At 41.5% G+C, this 18878-nt stretch overlaps 1 protein-coding gene across 1 annotated transcript in view; it reads left to right on the top strand.

The window, feature by feature from the left end:
- Window positions 1–657: 657 nt before the first annotated feature.
- The window catches only part of CAMK4 (calcium/calmodulin dependent protein kinase IV), a 170524-nt gene continuing 152303 nt past the window's right edge, over window positions 658–18878 (top strand). Inside the window, exon 1 of the mRNA XM_062018973.1 lies at window positions 658–824. Within this exon, the coding sequence (XP_061874957.1) occupies window positions 658–824 (167 nt within the window). The remainder of the gene's footprint in view (window positions 825–18878) is intronic.

Raw genomic sequence — 18878 nt, 5'->3', positions numbered from 1 at the left:
CATTTCTCGCTTCCCCAGATCGCGTGTCCCCGTCGGTGCACTGGGCTGCGAGCGGCCGTGCTGCCGCTGACCGCGACGCTCTCTCTGAACCGCCAGCGCGCTTGCCGTCCCAGGGCAGCTCCCAGGCCCACTCGCCGCCGCCGGGAAGCGCCCGCGAGCCCGCGGCGGCCGCCGCCGCTCGGCTCCTCAGGGCCAGGGGAGGGGTAGCCGGCGCGACCCCCGCCCGTGGCTGGTCCCTGAGGCGCGGCGGCCTCCGCCGCCCCGCCCCGCGCCCCGCCCCGCCCCGCCCCGCCCGCCGAACGCGCCCCCGTCGCCCCTCCGGGCTGGGGGAAGCAGCAGCTGAAGCTCCAGCCCGACCCGGCCTGCCGCGGCGCGGGGAAAGGAGGAGAGGAGGGAGGAGGTGGAGGTGGAGGTGGAGGAGGAGGAGGAGGAGGAGGAGGAGGAGGAGGAGGAGGGGAGAGAAGAGAAGAGAAAAGAAAAGGAGAGGAAAGGAGGGAAGGAAGGAGAAAGAGAGAGAGGGAGCGAGGAAGGAAGGAAGGAAGGAAGGAAGGAAGGAGGGAGGGAGGGAGGGAGGTAGGTAGGTGAGGTGCCGCCTCGTCGCTCTGCTTTTCTGCAGCCGGTGCAGAGGAAAGGGCAGCGCCCGGCAAGCGTCCCGGCATGCTGAAAGTCACCATGCCCTCCTCCTCATCATCGTCCTCATCGTCATCCTCCTCCAGCTCCTCGGCCGCCGGCGGCCCCGGTTCTGCCGCGCCCGAGTACTGGATCGACGGCTCCAACAAGGACATCCTGGCCCACTACTTCGATCTGGAGTCCGAGCTGGGACGGTGAGGCGGGGACGGGACGGGACGGGACGGGACGGGGGACACACGGCCCCTCCCCGACGGGAGCGGCGGGCCCGGGGTGGGCGGGGGCTGCCGGGTCTCACCTCCCCGCCGGCAAAGCGCAGTGTCGCTGTGTCCAAAGCGCTAAAACTTTGGTTTGCTTGAGCGGCACCGAGAGAGCGTGCTGGCTTTCACGGCATTTCGAGTTTCATCGGAAAATTCTTCCTGGAGCCGAGCTGTGCAAACCCCCAAAAGAAACGAGGGATTTTCAACAGAGGGCACTAGTCTGTCTCGGTAAACGCTGGGCGACGTGAGCAGCTCTTGTTTGTCAGGTCACCTGTACACTTCCACTCTCGAAACCTAGCAGTGTACCAGCTGAATGGTAGGCATCTCTTCGACAGCACTAAAATGCCAGCTTATTCACAGCCTCACTTCGTAAGAGACCTTTTAGCATTATCACGGTTACCAGCACCCTTAGACCTTGAGCTGACAAAACTCCTCACTGCCCTGAAACAGGAAATCATGAACAGGCCTTTGTTGGCACAGTCCTGTCAGTGGAGTGCATTGCAGACGGGTCAGCCAATGCATCTTCATTCATGAATTCTGCACTACTGCCCTGATGCTTCTTCCTGCAGTGTAAAGGTCCTAAGTGTTCAGTTTATTAAAATCTTAAGTCCAGTAAATAATGCTGTCTCTATATCTAATGTGCAGCTCATACTCTGTAAATACAGTTGTTGGTTCATGTTGAACTTGTGGGTAGAAGATAACATGAGAAAAAAGAAAGGTGGAAAATTACAGTTTTTTTAAGGGTTTACAGTAGGTGATATCTGTAAGTCAGTAGGTAACAAATACTAATTGTCAATGTTGCCAGTGATAGGGTATTAAAATCCTGGATGTCTGTGAAATATTGTCAGGTAATAACATGGTTGCCTCAGTACAGTAAATTTGCAGAATAGGCATGCAACAAAAGTTACTGCAACAAAGCATACTTGTGCTTGCTGTAGTGTTAACTGATAGGGGCAGGAAAGGCTGTGGAAATATAGTATAGGATCATTTTTGTCTGGCTGCTGGGATTTTAAGCATCTGCAGCTACCTTTCTGCCACTATTGCTACTCATGCTAGCCAGATTTAAATAAGCATAGGTTTATGTATGCTTACCACATTTACATTTGACCTCACTGTACACCTATTCAGTAACATAAAACTGACAAAATTTTTTTGTTTCAGTTTTGTATCTGGAATTCACAACAAAAAGAAAAAATATGTGCTGCTGAACAACAGCAGTTGAGACCAACACTGTCACCTGGATTAATACTGTTATGGGTCTAGAATCCTTTCCACATGCAGGATAGTGACTGTGGGCTTTGTTTACAAGTAGTCTGTATTGGTGATAATGTCGTGGGTTTGTTGCATAGCTTGAGAAATGTTTAAAATATGAACTCTCCTGTCTGAGGAAGAGCTAATGAAAGCTGAGGTGCAGTGGGTTTTTCTGCCACACAAGGTAAGAAAGTAGATGCTGAAACCCTAACAAAAGGTTAGGATAGGGAAGATAGTCACACCCAACTAGCCTAGAGTTGTGAGTCATTAATTCTACCCAGCTGTTGGATAGAACTAGGAAATGAGATGTGAAAGAAAAGCAGGAAAAAAAAAGGAGAACTGGCTTAATCAAAGACTGTGAGGTAGGAAAGGGAGAGAGCAGAGGTTGGAGAGGTACATGCTCCAAGGGAAAATGCACTAATGAGCATAGCAGTGAGATCTTGGTTCTTAAGTCCCAAGGCTAACTTTGAGATCCTTTCAGAGCCAGTGTCCAGAGCGTTGATGCTGATATTGGACCTCCTTGGTTAGTGTGGGTATATCTTAGCAAATCTAAGATAGACTATTGGAGAGATCCAACAATCCCTCTTGGTTCCTACGTGTAATATGCAACTATTGTTTCCTTTCAGTAACCTTGTCTACAACCTTTTAATTTTGGAGATGATTTTGAGTATGTCTACAAAAAAATATTCACTCTTCAGGTTAGTGGTGGTGAAAATATATGACGAATGTGTGTGTGTGATCTCTCTAGATGCAGTAAATCAAAATAACTACTAAAATAACCAACGGGAGACAGTATCCTAAAAGATCTTTAATAAATAGAGTGACTGGAAAATGTCTTTTGTCAGACTGCAAAGACCTGTGTTTGGACAGCTGTGGCCAAGTATGGGAGTTCTCCTTTGGAAGGAGTGTCCGTTCTGCAAAGTATGTGGCAAATCCCTAAGCCATCGTAGTCAGTAATTCTTGCTTGTATGAGTAGATGAGGAGTCATGAGAGAAGAGAGGGAAGGTCTTGCTAGCAAGAAAAATAATAAATGCCTTAAAACTTGGGAAGGAATAATCTGTCAATAGTAGAGTTCCACAGGCATCAGTTTAGGTGTCTCTACTGCTCAACGTGCTCATAAATAAAGGCATTAATCAGGGATATTTGCTGGTCTTACTAAATTATTAAGAGTTTTAAAGATAGTATTGCATATAAAGATTTGCAGAAGGACCTTACTGGACTGATGAGGCATTTAAATGGTGGAGAAAATTCAGCTGAGATAAATAAAATGAGGATGGAAGAGAAACCATTTTGTTGTTTTGCTGCCCTAGTAAACCTTGTAATGAGTTAAGATAGAGATCTCCGGGGATATGTGGTGTGGATGGAACACCTGGTTAGAGGTGCCTGTTTGCTGTTTTCTTTTATGCAAGCTCGGCAAGGCATCTTTCAAAGCTAGCAAGAAAAAAAGGAACCACAAGAGGTAAGGCCATTCAGTGCAGCGTGTAGTTCAGTGGTGGAACTCCTGGCCACTGGTTAGTATGGGCATTAAAAGCTTATGTGAGTTTAACAGTCACTTATTAAACTTTACCTACACAAAATCCAATGAGACAGATTAAACATGAAGACACTAGATATTGAACTACAAATTGTTGAATGCTATGAGAATATTCTTTAACTATGTTGATAGAGGATTGCTCTATTCTTATCTTCTTTTGGAGGCATTTTTGTTTGGCCATGTTAGAAATGGTAGATGGGCTTTTATTCACACACAGGACAGTTATTTTTCTGTTCTACTGAGTGCCTGTCTATTTCACCTTCCTTTGACTTTATTTCTGATAAGGGAGTTTTGTATGTACATGTAAGTGGAGTTTTAATATTGTAAAGATGAAATTTTGGTCTTTGTTTTCACAAAAAGTACCTGTTCCTTGTCTGAAGGTTGCAGCATTGGTCAGTCGTGGATGCTGGAATTTTGTTCTGAGTGTGTTTCACTGAAAGCCTATTTTCCACACTGTCTTGTAAAAAAAAAGTTAATAATTTTAGATTCTAAACTTTTATTTTTGTTAAATACTAAAACTTTTTTGTTAGCCTTATTTTGGTACAGAGTTTTTGAATTCTGCATTAGTCTAAAAATGGTGTTTGAGTAAAAAGAAAATTTGGTAACTTAAACTTTTTTTTTATACTCATCAATATTATGAAAAAGGAACTTCTCTTTGTTGGAATTTTAGTTATGAAATTTACTCTGCATGCCCTCTCTTGTCTAACTGTGCCAAACTATTTAACTATTTGAGCTGAAACTGTCTAATGTTCTTGTTGTAGGAGTATTGCAGATCTATTAAATGGTCAGGAGCAGCTGTATTTCCAACCAAATCTTTAGGGCCTTCTTTTGGTTTCAGTGGTTAAAATAATGATAATTAAAGACCAAAACCAAAAACCAAGCATAGAAGTTACAGGCATTTTCCTGTATATAAGAATGATAAATCAGGATCTTCCAAGGTTATCTTTTTTCTTCAGGGGCAATCTTCCAATTGTGTGATCCTTGCTGAAGACCTGAAACTGAAAGGAGCTCAGTACTTGCAACCTACCTTGTTACGACAGTGTGAGCTGAATCATAGGGGATTTCTGTCCTTGAGTTTAAATCCAATGTGTGCATGTACTCGAAATTTCAGTGTGCAGAATGACATCTTACTCTGTCAATCCTGTTTACGAGTGCCATCATAGTACTATCTACTTTTGTAATGGCAGTAGTAGATGAAATCAGGTAACTCCTTTGTATAAGCATCCTTTTATAGAAATTGATTGGTTTTGCAGTTGGTACTTTGAAGCTTGAGCAATTTTTGCTTTGGAAGTATGCCGTTATTTCCCCTTACATTCCTTCATTAAAAACAGAAAAATAGGCCTTCTTTCTGTTCATCTCAGGAGTCATTTGTTTTACAGACTGTTTGCCATGTTTATTTTGAAAATCACTTCCTTATTTTACTTTGGGGTGCATTTAAAGTAGGTCAGTGCCTCCTTCGCAACACTTTTACTTAGTTGCTTGTGACTTTTAGTAGTGGGCCGAGGACTTCCCAAAGAGAGGCAGGCACACAGCAGACAGCATACGGTGTAGCTGTCAGACCATGAGCATGGAGTGCTTAACAGAACCAGGATGAGAATCATCTTGAGCAGAAACTGCCAGTGTAGATTTGCCTGTCTTCCAGCTCATGTTGTGCTGTGCACTGCAATTTGCTTGTTACTGTTACACCTTTAGGCAAACAGCAATCATTTTCATGCAGGCAGTTCCTGCCGGTACTGAAGACTGTTGAAGGGATGGGTCTGAGGCCTCTTTTGGGACTGTTGTGGTAGGTGTGTTGAACCTTGCTTTGAGGTAGGAAGATAGGAGATACAGAAGGCATGATGTCCTTTTCGTAACTGGCCAAGGTGAGAGGTGAATGTGGAGAATGATCTTCGTGCATTGCACTAGCCACCATAGCCCTAGTTGAAGACTTTAACTTCTCTTGCAGGTTTTCTGTCCACCTCATGTTTCCCCTTGGAAAATGTTGTAAGCATTTGACTGCAGCCTCTTCTATGGTGAACACACTTTGCTCTTTCCACTAAAGCTGTACTGTTCTGGACAAGACAATCCAGTGCTAAATTGGCCAGAAAGAGGATGTCACATTTTAATCCAGACAGTTCCTATAAAAATGCATGTTGATCTGTAGGGAGTCATGAATAAAAAAAATCAGCACCAAGCAGCACATGATTTCTGTGGAAGCTTTATTCCTTTGTAACCCAATATTTTGAATGAAATTCCTCACTTCAGTATTGGGAACCAGAACTTGCAATATATAGCCTCGGTTTTGACAACTACAATTCCTTACTCAGTTCAGTGAGAGTATTTTCTTCAGTTTTGCCAGGTGCAGTTCAACAACTGCTTGATTCAAAATTTAAAAAGTAAATGCTGAAAAAGCAAGAAAAGAAAATTTCCTCTACCATTCTGTAAATTAAAAAAACAGTTGAGAGTAGGTATACCATTTCACTTGAGACTTTCAATCATGAGAGAAATGGACTCTTAGGGTAGCTATTTTGAACCTTGCCATGGGACATTGTTATTTTAACATTGTTATGTTACTCTGTTCTCCAAATGTCTGTCATAGGAACTAAGTAACTTGTCAAAACATTCTCTCTCTCTGCATGTTCCTTAGTTAGAAAAGAAGAAAGGGTTTTTTTGAGTATTTGTTGGCATGATTGACATTCCATTTATGTAAAAAAAATTAAGTTTTTCAGTTGTTGAAATCCCTTTGCAGTTGGGATTTGTTGCAAAACCATTTTTCTGCTGCAGCCAAGTTTTGCATTGAACTGTAAACTCAATGCCTACTTCACTAGGTCTCAGAAAACAGATGATAACATGTATTTTTCACAGTGCATATGTGTATATCTGATTCAGATATACAGATATACAGATATACGGATATGTGTATATCTGATTCTGTGGACAAAGTGTTTAATTGTCAATGCTTGTGCACAGTCAAATCAGAGAAGCTGAAATTATTACAGCTAGCTTCTTTCAGGTGTGTGTTAGTGCTTGTTTCTGCAGAGGAAACTGGCCTGCAACATTTGTGAATGAAAGGATTACTTGGGTTTTAGTACAATCGGTAGTATCTAAGTCATACTTGTATTATATAAAAAAACAATTTGAAGCAAGCACTTCTTCCTAATATGAACTTAAATACACTACTCATAATAACATATTTTTACATGTTTTCAATTACAGAAGCACTGAGACTTTATTTGCAATGTTGTATTGCAACATTCCTGTTTTTAAAGGCAATTTTTTGAGCGTATCTGTGCTGAAATTTTAATTTGTATTGGGAGTGACTTTTGTGAAACAAGTGTCCCAGTTATCCCTTCTCACTGTGCCTTGAATCAAGGAGTGTTCTTGGAATACACACTGCAGACCAGACATAGCTGAACCAGAAAATGCTGTTCAGGAGCACTGAGTCCACTCTAAGCTCTTGAGAACAATAAATTTGCAAGACCAGATGAGGTCTTTTCTGAGGCAAAACCCACAGAAAGTCTGTATGTTGGTATTGGGACATTTTCACTGTGTCTAGCACCAGTGGACTCCTACTTGCAAGTACATACCTAGATTGTATATGATACTGCACTTGAATCTAACTGTAGTTAATTTGCAACTTGATTAATAGGATGCTTGGGATGTTGTGCATTGAACTTAATGGACAGGTCTGTCTGCTCATGTTTGGATTAACTTGGAAGCTAAAGAGAATATATGGTATATAAATCAAAATTCAGTACTTAGAGTGGGCAGTGAAAGAGTAGTTAGTTATTCCAGAGTACTGCATTATCTCTATACTCTTATTAGTCTGTGTACTCAATGCATTGTTCTGTCAATAAATTGAGCTGTTACCTTTCTTTCTATAAAAGGAGTGCTGGAGCAGTTTTGAATAGCTGGAATGAAAAGATGATAATCCTGTGTAATTTTCACAGCTTTCTTGTACTTAAAGAGCTATTAATAATGAAAAATTATATTAGAGAATTGCTACTTCTTACTTTTCAAGTTTTTCCTTCTATCAGCCACAATGCATTTTTGTCATGGGTTTTGATTATCTTTTTTAATTAAAAAAAGTTCCTAATGGAGAAAATGAATAGCTCTTGAAGTAAGTGCTCTTGAGAATACTGAAAAAAGCTTTTTGCACATGGAGTTTTTAGGAGTTGAAAGCAATGATATCTTTTGTGTTAATATGAGAATTGTCATACCTGAAAAACACTGTAGTAGTCTGCAAGGGGTCAGACAGAACAAAGTCATTCTTTTAGCTTGTTACAGCAACAGCAGATCCGAACTTGAATAATTATTTTCCAGAGCAGCTGAAAGCATTTGCCTAAGTGTGATTATGTGGTAAGCCAGTACAATTCTGGATAGGGAGCAGGTAAATTTGCCAAAGCACTGTGGTATGAGAAGCAAATATGTGTTCATTCCACTGTGTCTTTAGATGTGTGTCCAAATGTGTATAGTATTGTACAAGGAGTTGTAATGGATACAGTTTTGTAGGCAGAATTCTCCCAGTAACAGATGTTTAAATAGTTGCTCACATACTAAATAGCCACATTTGTAAAGACTACCAACTATCAATGGTGGAAAAATCCTCTTCAGTCATTGAAATCACAGAGGTTTTATCTTCCTGAATATTGTCTGAAAAGGTCAATAAGGAAATTAAAAAGTCATCCCTAGTTCTCATTTTGTTTATAATCCAACAAGTTGTCTTTTATGGCAGTAAACCTGAATGATTCTTCTGTGGTCTTCTGCTAGACAGAAGGTTGCCCAGGCTTTGGGAAAGCAAACACTGCATATTATGTGGAAAAAAGTGCAAAGACCTGAATATTATTTTCATTGGTGTATGTACAATATGTGTGAACCATTAGTAGGAGTTAAATTAGTAGGAGGATTGCATTAAATGAAATCCTTTGTCCTTTCACAATGAAGTGGAATTTAAACACATGAACTTGTGGATTTGCTGTTGACATTTTCATTTATGCCTTCTTACCGTGCTTGCTACCTTCACAATAAGGAGACCTTTATTACTTGAACAATTGCTAATTTTGCAAGGGGTGTTCTTTTTACAGTACAGTGATGCTTATTCTGAGAAAGGGTAATAAAATGTTCTGTTTATCTCCAAATGGTGATGTTGCTTTTAGTTCTTGATTTGTGTAATGTCTTTTTCAGTATTTATTGTTTCCCTATCTGCTCTATTAAAAAAACAAATGCTTAAGAATAACAGCTTTTAGAACAAGTCATCCATAGTTGTTGATAGTGATCCTTCATCTGTCCTTGCATTGTCGGTGTCCTCAGCTAGTAAATAATCTCTAGAAAATGCATTTTAACTTACTGGTTACTACTCTTAGAAAATAAACTTCCTTCTTGTTGTGGTTTTGGTTTTTTTTTTTTCCCCCTCTGAAATCTGACCTATTGTTTCATTTAGGAATTTTTGTTTTTGTGGAAGCATATTGTTTTCTTCTTGTCACCTTTGCGTTACTTTTGTAAGTAGTAACCCCTCTTTTGGCAAAAGTGCACAGGATGTGTTTTCACAGAGTCTATCTCTGTTAGCTGTTAAACCTCTAGAAAGTAAGTTAAAGAAGGCAAGAAAAGCATACTCTTTCCTTGCTCTGTTCCAAGACTGCACTTCACTGCCTGTGGTACTTTCCCAGCTCTTTCTGACCAAGGAATTAAAAACTGTTTTACAATGTAAATGCATGTTTTATTGTGATGGGATTAGTAGAGAAGGTTCCACTTGGCTTGATATCTCGGCTGACAGGATGCTTTGGAGCAACCCAAACTGCAGAGGATTATATGTCTTAAGGACAGATTGACATTTCATAGAATCATAGAATTGTTTCAGCTGGAAGAAATCTTTAAGATCAGTCCAGCCTTTGTCCTGGCCCTATGGGAATGATCACCTCCCTGCTCATGCTGACAATACTGTTCCTCATACAAGCCAGGATGCCATTGGCCTTCTTGGCCACCTGGCTTGTATTCAGCTGCTGTCAATCAGCAGTCCCAGATCCCTCTCTGCCCGGCAGCTTTCCAGGCACTCCTACCCAAGCCTGTAGCACTGCTGGGGGTTGTTGTGCCCCAAGAGGAGGACCCAGGACGTGGCCTTATTGAAACTCAGCCGTCCAGCCTATCTAGATCTCTCTGTAAAGCTTCCCTATGCTCAGTTTACTTAAGTGTGTATACAGGTTGTGGTCAAGCAAGTAGAAGCCTACGTCTTTTTTCCTGGTTAGCTGCGGGCTGTTTTTTAAAACCTGTAAATATGATGCCATGGGAAAGAAAATTGAAAATGAGCTATCCAAGACCATTTTCAAGTGTACATTGTATGTGCTAAATTTCATAGACTATATAATGTTTAAAACAGAAGGATTGAAGTACCAATTCATAGAATCATAGAATGGTAGGGGTTGGAAGGGACCTTTAGAGATCTCCTAGTCGCATTCCTATCTCAAATTGAAATAAAAATCTCTTTTGGGGCTGATGTTGTGGTCTTCTACATGCTGAATGCTTGGTTACTGGAAAATGTATCTCAGCTGGAGATGTTGCTGTGAGACATGAGCTTGTAGTGCACTGGATATGTGCATTATTTTGTTTAAAGGAAACTGAAATTTGCCTTTCAGTAAGAATCAACTCTAATGATAGAATGGATACCTTTTCCATTCTGCCTATGGAGCCATCTTGTTAAGAAACACAAACTATTTGTTTTCAGAACTTGAGGTCATTTCAAAATCTCTCTTCCCACCCAGCCAAATTAACATCTGAAAATCCTATTTTCTCTATTCTGAGTAATGTATGCATACATGTTTGCAGTATAATTTTTAAATGAACTAATCCTAAGTTTTTGAGCCTTCACAGTGTAAGAATGGCAGTGCTGGGACAGATCAACGGTTTATTTAGCCCAATGTCCTGTCTCCATCTGTAGTGAGATGCATATACCTGAAAGGGTGTGTAAGAGCAGGGCAAGCATTTAAGGATACTTGATCCCTCAGTTCCTCATATCAGTATAGTAATGTAGATTTGCATGCAGTGATTAAGATGTAACATTGAATGGATGAAGTTCTCAGGAACCTCTTCATAGAATCATAGAATGGTAGGGATTGGAAGGGTCCTTTAGAGGTCATCTAGTCCAACCCCCCTGCAGAAGCAAGTTCACCCAGATCAGGTCGCATAGGAACATGTCCAGGCGGGTGTTGAAGACCTCCAAGGAAGGAGACTCCACAACCCCTCTGGGCAGCCTGTGCCAGGGCTCCCTCACCCTCACAGTGAAATAGTTTTTTCTTATATTTAAGTGGAACTTTTTGTGTTCTAGCTTCATCCCATTACTCCTTGTCCTGTTGCTAGCTACTATAGAAAAAAGGGATGTCCCAACGTCCTGACACCCACCCTTTAGATATTTATAAATGTTAATAAGATCTCCCCTCAATCTCCTCTTCTCCAGACTAAACAGCCCGAGTTCCCACAGCCTTTCCACATATGAAAGATGTCCCACTCCCCTAATCATCTTGGTGCCCTGCGCTGGACTCTCTCCAGAACTTCCCTATCCGTCTTGAGCTAAGGAGCCCAGAACTGGACACAGAACTTCAGATGAGGCCTCACCAGGGCAGAGTAGAAAGGGAGAAGAACCTCCCTTGACCTGCTGGCCACACTCTTCTTGATGCATCCCAGGATGCCATTGGCCCTTCTGGCCACGAGGGCACCTTGCTGGCTCATATTTAGCTTATTATCAACCAAGACTCCCAGGTCTCTCTCTGCAGAGCTGCTCTTCAGCAGTTCAACCCCCAGCCTGTACTGGTGCATGGGTTGTTCCTTCCCAGATGCAGGACTCTGCACTTGTCCTTGTCCTCATGAGGTTCCTTTCTGTCCAATTTTCAAGCCAGTCAAGATCCCACTGAATGGCAGCACAGCCTTCTGGGGAATCAGCCAGTCCTCCCAGTTTGGTGTCATCAGGGAACTTGCTGAGGGTACACTCTGTACCCTCATCCAGGTCATTGATGAAGATGTGGAACAAGACTGAGTCCAGAACTGATACCTGTGGAACTCCACTGGCCACAGGTCTCCAACTCGATTCTGTGCCGTTGATCACCACCCTCTGGACTCTGTCATTCAGCCAGCTCTCTATCCATCTCGTTGTCCACTCATCCAGGTGACACTGCTTGAGCTTTCTGATGAGGAAGTTATGGGAGACAGTGTCAAAAGCCTTGCTGAAGTCAAGGTAGAGGACATCCACTGCTCTCCCCTCATCTAGCCAGCCAGTTATGCACTCACAGAAGACTATCAGGTTGGTCAAACATGATTTCCCCTTGGTGAAGCCATGTTGATTCCCCCTGATAACCATCTTATCCTTCATATGTTCATTGATAACATTCAGGATGAGTTGTTCCATCACCTTTCCAGTGATGGAGGTGAGGCTGACCGGCCTGTAGTTTTCTGGGTCGTCTTTCTTGCCCTTTTTGAAGACTGGTGTGACATTGACCTTTCTCCAGTCCTCGGGCACCTCACCTGTCCTCCATGATTGTACAAAAATGATGGAGAGAGGCTTGGCAATCAGATCAGCCAGGTCCCTCAGCACTCTAGGATGCATTCCATAAGGACCCATTGACTTATGAGCCTTAAACTTGGCCAACAAATCTTTAACCTCTTCCTCTTCCACCCAGGGCAATTCCTCTGCTGTCCTGGCCATCCTGTTATCCTTGCCAGACTGGGCTTCCTGAGTGTCGGCCTTGGCCATAAAGACTGAAGCAAAGAAGGCATTCAGTACTTTGGCCTTCTCTGCATCCTCAGACACCAGGGCACCCTCAGCGTTTAGCAGTGGGCCCACATTACCCCTCACCATCCTTCTGCTGCTGATGTTCTTGAAAAATGCCTTATTGCTGTCCTTAACATCCCTGGCTAAATTTAATTCTAGAAGGGCTCTATAGCTTTCCTAGTTGCACCCCTGCATGCCCTGGCAATGTTCCTATACTCTTCCTAAGAAGCCAGCCCCTGTTTCCACCTCTCATAGATGGCTGCTTTCTGCCTGAGTTGTCCCAGCAGATCCTTGCTCATCCATGGAGGCCTCCTACCTCCTTTTCCTCCTTTCTTGCGCATTGGGACACACTGATCCTGGTCTTGTAGGAAGTGGTGTTTGGAGATTGACTAGCTCTCATGGGCACTTCTGTCTTCTAGAATCTTATCCCATGAGATCCGTCCAAGTAGATCTTTGAAGAGGCCAAAGTCAGCTCGCCTGAAATCCAGGGTCACGGTCCTGCTTTGTGTTCTGCCCCTTCCACACAGGATCTTGAGCTCTACCATCTCATGGTCACTGCATCCAAGGTTGCCTCCAACCTTCACATCCCCAGCCAGGCCCTCATCCGTCAGTACCAGGTCCAGCAGCACACCCCTCCTCGTTGGTTCCTGTATTATCTGCGACAGGAAGTTGTCATCAACAATCTGTAGGAACCTTCTGGACTGTGTGTGTTTGTCTCTGTGACTATCCCAGCAAATAGGGTGGTTGAAGTCCCCCATGAGGACCAGGGATTGTGATCATGAGGCAGCTCTCAGCTGTCCGTAGAAGGCCTCATCCACTTCCTCATCCTGATCAGGTGGTTATAGAATGAATACAGAAATAGTGTCATTGCTGTCATCGGCTACAATTCAGTAAAACACAGAGACTGGTGAGGACCATCAATATTTGCATCTATTGCTGTGAAAATAGATTGCTGAGGTGTTGCTTCTTTCTTTGGAAAGTACTTCTAAGTTAGGAGGCTGTACAACAATATATCTTCAAAAGGGGCCATTCAGCCTCTAGCAACCAAACTGTATACTAATTTTGACACAAGTGATCTCCTGAACAACATAATGCTGTAGCTTGCAAGATGTTATCCTTTCACTTATGCAGTTATCCATGGTAGAACTCCAGAAACATAAAATGTAAAATAAAAGGAAGACAGCAACTCCTTTGAGAGGGAAAAAAAAAACCCAAAAACACACTGCCCTTTGACACTTTACTTTCTATTTATCATGGCTTTTGACAGGGGGATAAAGTAGCAGTAAAAGCAAGTGCAAGATTTATAATGTACAGCCTCAAAAACAACATTAAAATTGAAGATCTTCAGCAAATGTATAGTCCGTGCTGCAATGCATACCTTGCTGTGAGCATCCATATGCCACAAACAGGATGCCAGAACTGCAACTTTACCTCAGAACTGATGTCATTTCCACAGTTCTTTTCCTCAATATCTCCTCACTAGAAATATGATGTGATATGTATCTGCTCTGGCTTCTCTCCAGGCACTGTGAAAAAAGCAGTTTCTTTGGTTTAAGGAAAAGGCATAATTCTAAAACAGGGTCCGTCTGCCCAGCCTCCCACCGTTTTTTTTTCTTTCTTGCAAGTGTTTGTAGTTTCTTCTCAATTCAGGTAATTATAAACACAGCAATATTGTTACTTATTTTCAGTCTTTGATCTTTAACCTCTTCCTCTTCCTCCCAGAAGTGGAAGAGGATGGTCTCTTAAGATGGTCTAGTCCAGCCTGCCCACTTAAGCAGGGTCAGCTACAAGAAGTGTTTTAGAACCACGTCCAGTTGTCAATTCAATTCTGTTTATTTGTGGGGAATTTAGTCTGCCATTTTATACTGTTACGGAATCTCAGTAGAGTCCTGTTTCAGCTCTTCAGTTGGGAATAAAGTTACTATTATGAAGAACTTTGATTATGGAAAAAAACCCCATTGAACTAGTGTCACTTCATTTCTCATCTCAGCTCCTGTACTGGCTCATTGACAGCTTCTGTGGTCCATCAGATTACTGATGGCCTCTTTGAAAACCGAACAGTCATTCCTTTCCTGGTTAAACAACTACTGATTATTTTCTGCCTTCTGTGGGTTCCTTAAGAACCTTTGGTGAGGGACTTTGTCAAATAACTTTTGGAAATCCAAGTAAATAAATCAAATATCCTTTATTCAAATGGTGGTTAAGTCTTTCAAATAAGTTCTGCAGTTTTGAGACATAGCTCCATGTTATAGAAGCCACATTGATTCTTGCCCAGGCTATCATACCTATCCATATATCTACAGATCCTACTTTAAATTGCTTCAGCAATGTAGAGCAAGCATACAGTCCTCAAGTTCTCCAGATGTGTCTCATAACTGGTTTTTAAAATTACTGTCCGTTTTGTTTCTTTGCAATCTTTTTAGAATAAGTAAGGGATGTACAAGAGGTTACATATCACCTTAACTTGAGCTATTTCATTTATGAGTTCAAGTTAACCCATTAGGTGAGTCTCAGCAGGTGCCCATAGTATGCTTTTTGTCATTTTATCTGTTTGTTCCAAAATCTCTTCTGCTTCTTCATTTTGGGAGGTTTGCAGACTTTTTTTCCATTTATCTTTATTACAAGCTGTTCAGTAGACAGAAACTGTTTACAAATGTTCTAATTTTCTAATCGCTTAACTGTTGCTCTTCTGCCACTTGAGTCAGATGCCTGTAAATAGTAGATCTGAGAGAAGAGTGAAGCGGAAGCAGATGACTGCTATTCATTTTTGTGGGCTTTCATGCTTTTACTGTACACAATTTGGACAAGATGAAATCTTCAAATGTTTTTACTGGCTTTTATGTCTGTTCACATGGTGTTAGCAACTTTAAGTCCAGCCAAGGAGAAATCTGTATGACTAAAGACATGCAAAAAATTTGTTAAAATATTCTACATCCCCATGCATTGAGTAATCAGTTCAGAGTCTTGTGATTCTGTGGTTTGTCTTTTATACGAGCTGTGCAAGGGACAGAATAGTGTGGGAAGCTGAGGGACAGGAGCTGCTTACAGGCAGATTGAGAAAATTCACTTGCTGTTACAGGCATACGTTTTGGTATAATGAATGAAAATTACAAGTCTTGCATAAAATCTGCCATTTTCCAGTGGTGCTATTGGTGATTGGGGTAACTGTATAGCTTGTAAGAAAAGTGCATGTCACTGAATAGCTGCAAGAAATATTGTCATTATTGAATGGTGAAATTTGTGCCTAAATTACTTCCATTTAGCCTGACTAAGCTATATAAGGAGTGTTTCGGTATCTACTAATCAATTATTTGAATGTTATCTCTGTGGCTTGTTAGCCCTGTCAGCTTTCATTCTGTCAATGTTCATCTATGACCTTACAGTATAATATCAGTTTTGTTGTAGAAAAAACTCAATGTTTAACTGCTTGGAAGTAAACCAGAGAAGTGACAGTGTTGACAGAAACTAATCGTGCTTAGCATTGTCCCTAAACCAGTAAGAATTACTGTTGTAAATTCTCAATCATTCATGTAGATACCTTAAATATGTGTGTGTGCACACACATGAAGGCACATCTCAGAAGGATGAGAATGTAACTTGCAGGATTTTCACACCTCATGGCTTTTAAGGTTCCTTATGCTGTCAGATGAATAGGAACCACCAGAGAGTGTTCACTACTGAAAACTGAATATATATGTTTAGAAGCCTAATGTAAGACTTTTCCTTGGAAATGTTTATCCCAGCTTGTACCAGTGATGTACAACATAGTATTCTGAATTTAAGTCAAAAGTTCTTCTAATGAGAGTTGGAAGCTCTGGGTCATAACAGTTCTTGAGACCCCTTAGAAATGGTAAATGGAGCATTTTAAGTTTTTCCTGGATAGAATCATAGATTTAGGTTGGAAAAGACCCTTAAGATCATTGTCTCCAACCATAAACCTAACACTTCCAAGTCCACCACTAAACCATGTCCCTGAGCACCATGTCTACACATCTTTTAGTAGCTCCAGGGAATGTGACTCAACTGTGTCCCTGGGGACCCTGTTCCAGTGCTTAACAATTGTTTTGGGGAAGAAGCTTCTCCTAATAGTCACTGTAAACCTCCTTTGGTGCAACGTGGGGCTATTTCCTCTTGTCCTATCACTTGCTACTTGGGAGAAGAGACTGACTCACCTCACTACAACCTCCTTTAAGGTAATTAGAGGAAGTGATAAGGTCTCCTCTCAGCTTCCTTTTCTCAGACCTGTGCTCTGGACCGTTTACCAGCTTTGTTGCCTGTCTTTGGACGTGGTCCAGAACCTCAGTGTCTGTCTTGTAGGGAGAGGCCCAGAACTGAACATGGTATTTGAGGTATGGCCTCATCAGTATACGCCCTCACCTCCAGATTGTACAGGCGGACAATCAGTCCTGCTGGCCACCTTACTTCTTGTACAAGCTAGGACTGCTGGTAGCTGATGGAAAGTGTCTTGGTGAGCAGTTCTGCCAGCTCTCAGTATCCTTGGGTGGATCTCATCTGGCCTTATAGACTTGTGCATGTCTAAGTGGTGTAGCAGATCAATAACCATTTCCTCTGGGATCATGGTTCTTATCTCTGTCTCTCTCTTCCAGCTCAGTGGTTAGACTTGATGACATTAAAGGCCTTTTCCAACCAAAATGATTATATGAGTCTATGACTCATCTGGTGCAAGTGCTCTTCACACTAGCCAGTGTGTGCTTCCCCATACCTTAGATGCTCCAGGCATCAGAAATTTCTGAGGCACTGTCAACACACCTGCTGGTTTTGCCCTCCTTTCCCACCTACTGCAGAGGTGATCAGAAGAGATGTTTGGGATTGAATCCGTTCCTCTTTTCATGCCTGTGATTTGCTGACTCCACATGTCTTCTTGGACTGTTAAACTTTTGCTAACAGCTGCAGTCTGTAATTGCTAGTAAACATCGAGTAGTAGCTACAGGTCACTTGACAATTCATCTTTCTTTAGCTAAATTCTCCTTTTCTGCATCTTATTAGAAGCATCCTTCCAATAAAATGACATAGGAGAAAAATCCTCCTTTCTGCCCCAGTGCCATATGGCATTTCTGTGAGCAGTACAGAAAGGAAAGCCACTGTGAGAATATTCTTCCTCACTTTTAAGCTTTTCAAAGAAAATGCTGAAGTCCATTAACCCTTATCTTGCTTTTTCCACAATGTGGAATTTTGGTAAAACTTTCTCCTACTGGGAGGCAATACATTTTAATCTGATCCCTCAGTCATTCAGAAACAAACATTTTCATTCACTCCAGAAGAAGAGTTATTCATTTGAAATGAACTGACCTCAAACGTTTTAAGACTGTAAGACAAAGTGTGTCTTCCTTTGATGTGATTCTCATATGCCTGTCTACCGAAACTGCTTAAACTAGTCTTGAAATACTAACATGAAATATGAAAATTATGAATTGGCCATGCAGACTTTTGCCTCTGGGTTTCACGGAATTGACCTGTGACAGGATTGTCATGACTAATATAATTGCTGTTCATTGAGTTATATTTCTCTCCCCCATCCATCAAGTATGATCTGAATTTACAGGATCTGAATTTACTGAATCTATTATTTTCTGAGTTTGAAGTCTGAAAATATGTGGATAGGGCTGTATCCTTTCATTCCCATGCAGGGTCTTCAGCTCAGACTGTCATTAGTGTTATGAAACAAAGTTGATTGGTTTTACATTTAAAATACATTTAACATAATAGTTTATTTGAAAGGACAAAAGGGAACCTTTTATTATAAAGCACTTGTTTTTTTTGTTTGTTTGTATTTAAGAAATTAGGCCTGTGCAAAATTTGGTGCACAGCAATAACATAAAATGTGCTTTCATAGAATATAAACTTCCCTAAAATTTCCTAAAGTTCAGCTGTAAAAACTGGCTTCAGCTTGTTCTTTTTGTATCTCACTGTCAGTTAGTGAAGTGTCAGCTTGAAAGCTATCTTCAGTTCATTCAGATGATTGCTTGGGATGGCACAATTGTTCTTACTAAAAGCAGATACTTAAGTGGAATCAGAGTACTTGGAAAACAGAGTTTTCTTGCCTGCCTACTACTCTACAGTAAATTAATCACTCACTACTTCAGTGCAGGGATTCCTCTTTATCATGCAAGACAGGAGTGACCAGACACCAATATGATGTGCATCGACTCCAAAGTTATTGCCACATAATCATCACTTATATACTTTTTTCCAAATGCTGTGTATGTGCTACAATTCATGACAATTAATACTAAGGATCACGTGCTATGCATAAGGCCTCAAAGTTTCATTTTTGTAACAACTTAGACACCAACCTCATTGTGTTAAAACACCACCCTTATTGTACTTAAAACATCAACCTTATTGTGCTTAAAATATCACTCCATCTATCTGGCCTTCAGTTAGTTTTCTCTCACACTAGACTATGGTTATGTTTACCTTACATTTTACTTAACTTTATACTATTGTTAGT

The sequence above is a fragment of the Colius striatus genome, chromosome Z (genome assembly GCF_028858725.1).
Source record: "Colius striatus isolate bColStr4 chromosome Z, bColStr4.1.hap1, whole genome shotgun sequence".
NCBI lineage: Eukaryota > Metazoa > Chordata > Aves > Coliiformes > Coliidae > Colius > Colius striatus.
Note: the sequence above shows the minus strand (reverse complement) of the source record. Positions and strands in the feature narration are given on the sequence as shown.